Raw genomic sequence first — 10,513 nt, 5'->3', positions numbered from 1 at the left:
GCATGTAGATGTACATAACACACTGTCCCCCCACCACATACGTTGCTCTGTTGCTGTCTTTTTTTTTGTTCCCCTCTCTAATCAAAAAATGTCTAAACAGATTTAAATGAAACTTTGTGAAAACAAAATAATTGGACTGGGACTGAGAACATTAATGCCAAGCTTGGGCCCAATGTGAATTAAAGCAGATGAGTTATAAACCCTTCAAAAACAGGATTTATAATGGAAACGCTGACACAGACCCATAACAATAGCAGCTCTGCCAGGGATTATTTTAATACTAAAAGCATACTCAGTCGCTCACTTTTTTAAAACAGAGATTACTTAGTCACTAAAAAGCAGTGATAATACTCAATAATAATGAAAGCAAACTTTTAAAAAAATGTTTCTAAGATGACACATCATTCCCTCTGTAACTCTTTTGATATCGCTTATATGTGACACGACACTCCTTAAACAAAAAAACCCCCCACAAACCCCAAACACACCAAGGTGGAGTTTGCCATAAGCTCCATGGCAAGGCTGAGCCGAGAGGCTTTGTCAGCTTCGTTTAACAGTTTCTTGCCTGTGGAAAGAGACAAAAGGGTTAAGGGAGGAAGAGCAGGGAGTACAGGAGAGGCAGCTGATGGGAAAAACAAGGGCACGAAGAAAGGAGCAGCCAGAGAGGCAAATGGAAGAACAGGGGGAGATTTTTAGGAGGAGGAAGAGCGTGTTTCCAAAGGAAATAACTCAGTTTTTAAAGAGATTTCGGGGAAGCGTTCACAAAAAGGCCAGGCAGGCAGAGAAAATTTGGCAGAGGGACAAACCCTGTGAGCACCCCAAGTTACACCTGTGAGCGTGTCATCCCGCCGGGAGCAGGTGGGTCTCGCTCGCACCACATCGCATCGCACGGGGGCGGGATGGGGGCCAGTGAGCCCCACCACACGCTGCCGAAAAAATGCATCGCTTCTTAAATCTTCACCTTGTATGTCCAGTCTCCTACAAATGCATCTCTTCTTTCGGAAATGTCAAAACCCACTGAGGGATGAGAGGGGAGAATTTCATACAGCCGGCAGGATGTTTGCTCCTGTTCCCCTGCTCTCTGGGGCGACACGCTGCACTCAAAAAAAACCCCACACCCCAAAAATTGCTCCCAGCAGCTTTATACAAAAACTACTTTTTGTGACCATGCTATGTGTTACAGCACCGGCATTACTTCCCCATTCCTGCCTTCCCTTTTTTTTTTTTTTTCCCTGGGTACCAGGTGCACCAGAGGGACTCAGATCAATACAAGACAGCACTTTTCGTATAAACAATACCGTATTAACAACCACAGGGCAGCCGTACCTGTAGGCAGGGATAGCACCAAATGTTGGCATGTCTATCTGTGCAGCTAGGCTGCTAAAAAGAAGCAGCTCCAGTGGAAATGCACCTACTGTATGTGAAATGCTGGTGCAGATTTTTTTTTCATTTCTTTTTTTTTTTTTTTTTTTTTTTTTTTTCTATCAGTCTAACCTTCTGTGTTGATACATGAATGCTGGTACCCACTTAGAGGGATGCCAGATGATCAGTGCAGAATGAAGGTCCCAGGAGAAAGGCTCACGTGGTTTTCTCTGCCCCGTGACGTCACTAGCAGATGGCATGGGTACCAGCTCTGGCAGTTGGCATCAATGTCACTTTTTAGAGATCAATGAGATAGTGCAGATATACACAGATCTAGACTCCAGGAGACGATGCGACATTCAGACTGAAAAGATTTGGAAGGCAAAAAATGAAAACTGATTGTTGAATGAAATAAAAAGCTAAGGTAATACAAATAAAGATATATTTCAGTTGGTGCTGGGTGTGCATGCAAGTGTTTAAAGATACAGTATCATTGTCTTGTATTTTATGTATGCTATTTACTGTCTAATAACTCCTCCTAACATTTTATTCTTCTGATGCAATTGCATACTTTCATTGGTGTTATGTAATATTGCAAGTGTGTAGACAATACTGATAGAGTTAGTCTTTGACTGGGGTTTTTGTTTAGTTTTGTTCTATCAAAAAAAGTCCCTGCATTCGTTTTGCTTGTCTCTTTGAGGACCGTGGGATCCAAGCGTTTGCTGCTCCCAAACTGCAAACAAAAGCAAAATAATTGGGAAAAGGAAATTATTTTCCCATTCCAGGCTGGATTCTGAGCACACGTGCAGGGTTGCAGTCAGAATCTACAGACCGCTCCTGTCAGCTACGAGCTGGAGGGAGACGTCTGAGCCTCGCAGAACATAAACACTGCTATAGTGTGCAGGGAATTTTTCACCTCCCCCCCACCACAATTGATGGGGGAGAAAAAAAAAAGGAGGAAAGAAAAAGAGAAAAAGCAAATAAGTTGATTCTAGCTAAACAGATAATATCCATTAGAATTTTTGCTGGGAAAAAAGGAAAAAAAAGGTAGGGGGATTTTATTTCCTGACTCTAATCTGAATAGATTTAGGGTTAGATCATTCTGATTTTTGTCTTAATATGAAATAAGTAATATGTGATTTTCATACAAATGATTAGAAAAAAAAAATTCTTTGTTTTTACTTATGTTACTAGCTGAGTGATCTGGAGGGGGGGGGGGGATGTTCCATTATTTTTTTTTTCTCACCCACTCTAACTTACTAGAGTTTAATATCTTGATTCATAAGGGAAGAAACGTGGAGAGGGGGGAAAAAAAAACTTTGAAATATAAGTCTAAAAGTGATTTTAAAATATTTAACAATCAGTTAATAGAGATATGGCACTTTTCAATTTTAAAACTGCTCTCGCTCTCCTCATTTTTTCACCCAGGGGAATTTGGATTAATGAAATTTCTGTATTGCTTTATCATGTTTTGCATTTCTTTGAATTCCATGGTGGCGAGGGTTCGAAGGGCTTGTTTAAAAATAAAGATAAATGAGCAGGGAGCTAATTGTACATTTTGAATATTGATTTACTCTATATTTATCTGTGAGAAATGTGGCTTTTTGGTTGCAAGATCCTGAACGTATCAACTATTTTAAAATTCTGGACAGCTTTTATTTTTTAAAAAATGAGCATTTGCAACTGGCATTTTATGCAAAAAATATAAATTGTGCATTTATATATATATATATACACACAGACACTCATACACAGGGTGTGCACACAGACGCACGAAAGGTGCATGAGGATGTGTGTGTAAGTCGGCAAACTTTGAAAATGGAAATATTTAAATATTGTGCTGGCATTCTTTCAGGTAACTTAAGATTATAGAACCATGTTAACACTACCGTTTGATGAGTCTGTTGTAATGCCAGAATCCCAGATGTGCAGAAAGTTTTCCAGAGAAAGTGATGACCAAAAGCAAATGAAGAACCCAGAAAGCTTTTCGAAGCAGATCGTGCTCCGAGGAAAGAATATTAAAAGATCTCCTGGAGAAGACACAGAAAAAGAGGAGGAGGAGGAAGAGAGAGAAGAGGAGGATGAGAATGGCTTGCCTAGGCGAAGGGGCCTCCGGAAAAAAAAGACAAGCAAGATAAGGATGGAAAGGATCAAATTCAGGCGACAAGAAGCCAACGCTAGAGAGAGGAACCGGATGCACGGCCTTAATGACGCCCTGGACAATTTAAGGAAAGTGGTCCCTTGTTATTCTAAAACACAAAAACTGTCCAAAATAGAAACTTTAAGACTAGCCAAGAACTACATTTGGGCTCTTTCTGAAATCCTGCGAATTGGCAAGAGACCCGACCTGCTCACCTTCGTCCAAAACTTGTGCAAGGGTCTGTCCCAGCCAACTACAAACTTGGTGGCGGGATGCCTGCAGCTGAATGCCAGAAGTTTCCTGATGGGCCAGGCAGGCGAAGGTGCCCATCACACCCGCTCGCCCTACTCCACCTTCTACCCCCCCTACCACAGCCCCGAGCTTGGCACCCCCCCGGGGCACGGGACTCTCGACAACTCCAAGTCCATGAAACCTTACAATTACTGCAGCGCTTACGAGTCCTTCTATGAAAGCACTTCCCCCGAGTGCGCCAGCCCACAGTTTGAAGGTCCCTTAAGTCCTCCCCCAATTAACTATAATGGGATATTTTCCCTGAAGCAAGAAGAAAGCTTGGACTATGGCAAAAATTACAATTACGGCATGCATTACTGTGCAGTGCCACCCAGGGGTCCCCTTGGGCAGAGCTCTATGTTCAGGTTGCCTACAGAGAGCCACTTCCCTTACGACTTACATCTGCGCAGCCAGTCTCTCACCATGCAAGATGAATTAAATGCAGTTTTTCATAATTAATGAGGAAAATGAAAATAAACAGTGGTCATTCACCTCCCCATCTAATTAAGAGCAAGCAGATGCTTGGGCACTGCGTAATTGGCACAACTCTATTTAACGTGTTTACTAGTTCCTAAAGTGTGTTTCAACTATTGTGGGGATTTTCTATGTATTAATAAATCCTTTTTCCGATAAGTATTTTTCCTTTCATTTTTTTGTCTGTAAACACTGTGAGATTCTGTTTCCTCCCAGAGGTTATTTCCCCCTCCTTTTTTTTTTTTTTTTAATTTTTATTTCCCTGTTTGCTTGATTTGTTGAGCAGTGTGTCTGAATAATATCGCTGAAATAAAAGCGTACACACTGTGTAAAGTCAATGTCTATTTTGATTGTACAGTAATTATACAAATGCATGTTATTGAAATCAGATTAATAAAAATGATGTATTTATAATTGGTAGAAAATATATATTATGTATTTGAGGAGAACTGGATTAAAAATATTCAGAACTTTAAAGAAATTATCTCAGAACTGAGATGGGCTTGCAATATGCAGAGGTGAGAGTGCAGCAATATTGAAAGCTATGCAAAAAAAAAAAAGCAAACAAAAAAAACAAAACAGTTTTTTGGGTTGTTGTTTTTGGGTGAGCTAAGGAAAACCAGTGATTGTCACTGACATTATTCAGCCTGACCTTTAGAGTGTTGCTGGCAGGGGCCAGATGCTAATATTTTAGAAGATGTTGTTGAAATTTTGCCTCAGTTATTTTGACCATATATAATCAGCACTTTTTTTTGTATTATTCTGACTTCAGATGTAAAGGTTTGTTATAACAATGTATAACTGTGGTTTCTCACTACGTACTTTAAATGCAATTAAACATAGATGTTTCCACTTTTAAAATACATCTATTAGCTGTGATACTGTATTTTGCCTGATACTTATTATTTCACAGTATACAGCTGCCTCTGGTCTTGCCTACACAGCTTTCTTCCCCGCACCCCTGTAGTGCTTGAGCCTAGGGATGGAAATCATGAATTATCAGGGCGAACCTTGTGCTATTTTCAGAAGGATGTATTAGCGATGCAGTAAAAGTGGACCCAAAATATCACAGAAACAGCTGTGTGCTAAATGAAACACAGGTTAGAGGAAGAAGGTAACTTTGTCTTGTCGCTCAGTGAAACACCAGATTTCATACGGGAACGGGCCCTGAGCAGACATGCAGGCCACTAGCTGCCCCTCCGGCTCTAGCTCGTGGAGGGGTGCAGGAGCATGGCAAGCATAAAAACTGCAGAGAAAAGGTCTCCCTGAGCATTGCTAAACTTAGTCTTGGCTAATAAACAGCACCAGTAAACTATAGATGTGTCTGCGACCCACATTAGTTCAGCAGCCACAGGGGTCTGCACGGCCCCTCGCACCTTAACAGAGCTGAGCTCAGCTGAGCCTTGGCTGTTTTCTAGCCGCTCAGAGCTATTTCTCAGTAAGCTGCACGTGTGACAAAACGAATGAACAGTTGAGCTAAAAGCCAACAGTCTTTAAACCTGTGAGTGAGCAAGACCTCTTGATTCTGAGGGATAAATAGCAGCTACCTGACAAGCATTCACCTGAAGTATCAAAATGCTATGCTGTGAACGAGCAGGGAATACTTTTTAAAAAATCTGTATAAAAAGTGTAAATCCACACACAAGTTAGAGACTCCTGGTTGAATCACAGTCTGCGTTGCCGTTTGTTAATGACACATCAACCTCAGACCCTCACTTGAGTATGCAGCTTGACAAAGAGGGCACGGGCCAATTTTTCCTGATAATTTGCCTAACTTCACAAGTGGGACTTGTTGTAAACGGTCTGCTCCCTCAAGCATTGCAGCTCCTTCAGGAGAGCAGCAGCCTGACATTCACCTATTCTAAATAAGACCACGCTACACCAACTGCTGGAGAGGGGTAACAAGTCCCAAAGTTTGGATCAGGGTCTAAATGCTTCCAAGTTTGCAGAGGGGGGGTTGGCAGACATGGGGTTTTGCTCAACCAACATCCTCTCTAGAGACCAATATCAGGCCCAGAATAGAGCCTTTTGAAGCAGTCTTGAGCCACGGGTCAGGTGGTTTAGCTCAGGATTATCCCACCTTTCATCAGGGTCAGGGACTGTGGAAGATACAGGCAGCGGTTTTCTGCCTTGGATGAAAGGTAATGGTTAACGACTCTCAGCTCAACAGCATCTCCAGGTGTTCTGCACCAAATATAGGAGGGGTTGGGGGAAAAAGAACAGGTTAAAATAGATTGCTTTTGCTGTTATTCAGAATTCGCTGATATTCAGCAAAGTGTGGAAAGGTGACAGGAGAGAGCAGAAGGGGGAAGAAGCCAGTCAAGGAGAAGAAAACATGCGGTCCTGGGCACAGATTGGCACAAAGAGACACTGCGATATATTAATACATCACAAGGATCTATAGGCAAGTGGGCCTGGAAACGGGATCCTTTGAAGCGGGGGGAGATGCCGTCCCACTGAGCGGTGGCAACAAACTTATCTAACCAAGTTTTCTAAGAGGAATCTCCTCCAGGAGGCTGGAAGTTAGCCGAGCGCTTCAGAGCAGCCTTGCTGCACCGGGTAAGGGTGCGTTTGCATAAGTTGAGAGCGAAGCAAGGCGGCAGCTGTAAAGTCCTGCACCAAGGGAAGGAAATGCCTGCCGCGATACATTCAGCAGGCACCCGGGGGTGTTAGGACTTCAGGCTCTGCAATCTGGGGGTCTCCAGCTCCGTGGCCCTATATTAACTCAATAACTCATGGGCCAGTTCCAGTTTCCCCTTCTGGCAGCAGAAGCAAAGGGAAAGGGGAAAAAAAAAATTATCCCTGCCAGTTCAGATCTTTCTCGCTCACTCCACGACAGATGGGGAGGCAATTCGCAGCCAGATTCCCCCTCTGGTAGCTCAAGGCGGGCACCACGCTTGCTCAGGGCATTGCAAATTGGAAAGCCAGTCCAGAATAAATAATGGAGCAAGTCATAGAAAAATATTGAGACAGCATAAAGACACCCGACGTTCCCTGTCTGGAAGGGTATGGATTATTTAGAGATATGGAGGTAGGGGATCCCCTTGAGAGCAGGCTCTCTCACATACCTTCTCTTTCATGCACGTGACAAACATTTCTGTGCTCCTTCACTGGCCAGTCACAGAACATAAGGTGCTCCAAGCTCTGACGCGATTTATAAAAGCTTTTGAAGTCACCTTATTTTAGGAAACAAATCCGAGCATCGAGAAAGTTCTGGTGCTTTAAACCTACAGGAGCAAAAGCCAGGGGGTTTCTTTACCCATAATCTCCACTTTATAAGGTTTGTCTCCTTTCAACACTATTCATACAGCAAAACAAAGCTGTTCATTTCTGCTTGCCTTGTTCTCCTCTTAACTGCCTTCACTTCCTTGAGGATAGAAATATGTAAAATAGCAACTGCTCCAGAAAAATTAGGTGAGAAGTTTCTATTCTTCCCTGTCCTCTAGCACAAGAGTAATGAAGCCTTCTGTCAATTTTAGAGGTGGGAACCCCAAAGCTGGCAGAAGAAAAGCTATTTCATACATGGCTTTGTTACACAGTGGAACTCTTTGCCATTTATTATTTCCCAGAGTAACATTTTAGCATGATTTTTAAAAAGCACTGTATGTTTTTATGGTATCAGAAATACACTAATTATTTAAGAATGGCTGTACTGGTTCAGATTAAACATCCATCTAACCTAATATGCTGTTTCTGACATGAGGGCATAAAAAAAGATGTCCAAAGATGTCAGAACAGAGTGAGGAAAATAAATATTTGTTTTACTAATAAAAATGCTGGAAAAGAAACTAAACATCGTGTTCCAGGATTGCAGCCAGCCCTGTTGAAGACAGGAACTGGAAAAAGGAGTGGGGGGCATGACAGCGTACTTCAGGGTTTGCACCCTTTCCTCTGCAACGCTGGTCTCACTAGTAATGGCAGAGTAGGATGGACGGGGTAGCACTAGGCTTTACCTCTGAACTTCATCTCAAAAAACACCTAATTGGAAGTAAAATTTAAAACCAGTGGCCCCAGCCCCACAGTCCTACAAATCTCAGTGCAACTGCAAAGAGAGGGAGGGGTAAATCACTGCTTTGCCAGAGCTCAGAGGAGATCTCAAAGCTCCTCTGCATTACAGTAGGAATATGCTCATTTTAGGACATATCCTGGCTGTTCTCCCTTTGGGACTGTCTGCATTCTTTCACTTCATAGCTATCTGCACAAAGATTTTTAAAATGTATGGAGATTGCACAGGCACAAACGTGACGGCAGGTTTTTTCTACACAAGCAATTCCCTTTCCCATTTTTACCCCTACTTTACTCTTCTCTTCTCCCCTTTGCCTGTAGGGCTCTCAAATGGCAGCAAATTAAGTGAAATGCCATCAATAAAGATGAATGAAATCCCAGTGAAACACATGGCAGAATCTTTCCTTGCAAAAGCAAATAGTACTTGCCCAATTTAAAAAGTAGCTGCATGGTTTTGTTTTTCAGATTGTGAATCTAGCTTGGCTCAAGCCTACGGTTATATTTTGTGGTCCGTAGCCAGTGTGAAAGCAGGGTTAACCCCGGTACCAAAATCCTACAGCTTTTGATATACAAGTAGCAGAGATGGTACCACTTTGGGCCAAATTTTCATGAAAGCAGGACATTATAAAATTTCAGCGATTTCCCAATTAAAAGCAAAACCAAACAAACCAACAAAAAGAAACAAACCGAAAGAAACCACCCCTCAGTAATCTGGCTGTGGGTCTGACCCAGAGCTGAACCATGGCAGCAGGTTGTGATTTTGCTCTGGAGAGACACAGATCAGCGTGGCGAACAGCTGGCACCGTGCCACCGCAGAATCTCAAGGGCAGACCTGTCTTGTCTCACTGATACAAATCTAACTACCGTACACAGGGCTGCCATGCAGAATCGCACTCCCAAGCCCTCTCCACCGCACAATCAGACCTGAGCAAGTCGACTCACAAAATTCTTGCATGTTATGCCAAGAGGATGGCCTATTTTCCTGCAGAGCCTTACCCCAGAGGATGTGCAAGAGCGAGCTAGGAGAAGGGAAAGGAAAGCCAAATTCACAGGCAAAAGAGCTCAGGAAAAAAAGTTTCTTTTTTTTTTTTTTTTTTTTTTTTTTCCTAATGCCTTCAGTGTGGAGTCCCTCTGACTTGGAAATGGCTTAGAACTGGCATCACCCACAAAGGTTGTTACAGCGTGGTGAAGAGGTTTCCTCCCCCTTCCCCCCCAAAACATTGTTTTCTCTTGATTGTCTTCCTTTGTCACTAGCTCCTTAGACTCCCACATTTATCCCTGCCACTGCGCTACTTGCACTATTTAATTCTAGGACACCATGTATGTATAACATACCATACAGAAACAAACCTGATCTAGCTGTAGCTGAAATTCTGGACTACTTCAGGAGGTTAAAAATAAATAAATAATAACATTGGAACAGAAAAGCAACCTTTACGATTTATCATTTTTCTAGGATGTTCAGTGTGCCCCCATCCCCACCCCAACTTAGTGAACATTGTACTTTCTGATACGCTGGGGTTTTTTTTTTGCATTTTTGTAGAGCATTACTAAGCAGGTTTGATTTTTTTTTTTCTTAGGATTTTTTTGATTGGAGCTGATTAATATGTGAAATAGTATTTTTCAAAGTGATGAAATTTCCTGGTCTGTAAGTATACCCACACATAAAAGGTTATAAATTCTGAACTGCTTGCACATTCTGTTTGCAAATGAAAAATATAATAATCAACTGAATTGGAGGTCCTTGTACAGCTAGAGAATCCAGGCTAAATCTGAGATTATAACATAAATTTTGTACTCTTGAAAGCACGAACATGAGGGCTTGGGTCTGCTCTTGTTCCGTGGGAGTTCAGCAGATACCAGATTGGATTCTAAATCACACGGGAAGCTAAACGTAGCCTTATCCACTACGTTATTTATTTACAGCCACATGAGCAGATGCATAATGCTTAGATGCAACTGAAATGACATTTCTGTTGGGCAGACAGATTGCAAACAAAGAAACTATGATGGGATCTTCCTCAGAATCCAGGGGGAAGCCCACATGAATACTAGTGGATATTTGCCCCGCAACAGGAGAAGCACATGTGGGAAAGAAAAGCATTGTCCAGACACGGAGAGCAGCAAGAGGAGGACTCTTGCTAATTTTAATAATTAAGCAATTGAGATTCCATCCCCAAATTCTGTGGGAGAGTCTGTGTCAGTCACAATGCAAAACCCTTTCCCTCTGGATTTATGAAG

At 42.3% G+C, this 10,513-nt stretch overlaps 1 protein-coding gene across 1 annotated transcript; it reads left to right on the top strand.

Moving 5' to 3' along the window:
* The first annotated feature begins 1,232 nt into the window (after positions 1-1,232).
* NEUROD6 (neuronal differentiation 6) lies at positions 1,233-5,151 on the top strand. The gene is made up of 2 exons (XM_074850040.1): positions 1,233-1,786; positions 3,218-5,151. The coding sequence occupies exon 2, from the start codon at positions 3,239-3,241 to the stop codon at positions 4,250-4,252; it is 1,014 nt and encodes a 337-aa protein (XP_074706141.1). The 5' UTR covers positions 1,233-1,786; positions 3,218-3,238; the 3' UTR covers positions 4,253-5,151.
* The last annotated feature ends 5,362 nt before the right edge of the window (positions 5,152-10,513 follow it).

Source organism: Strix aluco, chromosome 1 (genome assembly GCF_031877795.1).
Source record: "Strix aluco isolate bStrAlu1 chromosome 1, bStrAlu1.hap1, whole genome shotgun sequence".
NCBI classification, from domain to species: domain Eukaryota; kingdom Metazoa; phylum Chordata; class Aves; order Strigiformes; family Strigidae; genus Strix; species Strix aluco.
This window is presented reverse-complemented; position numbering and strand designations above follow the sequence as displayed.

What these genes read in the sequence shown, in the direction of transcription:
- NEUROD6 (XM_074850040.1), top strand. Translation starts at nt 3,239, where the DNA reads ATGTTAACACTACCGTTTGATGAGTCTGTTGTAATGCCAGAATCCCAG.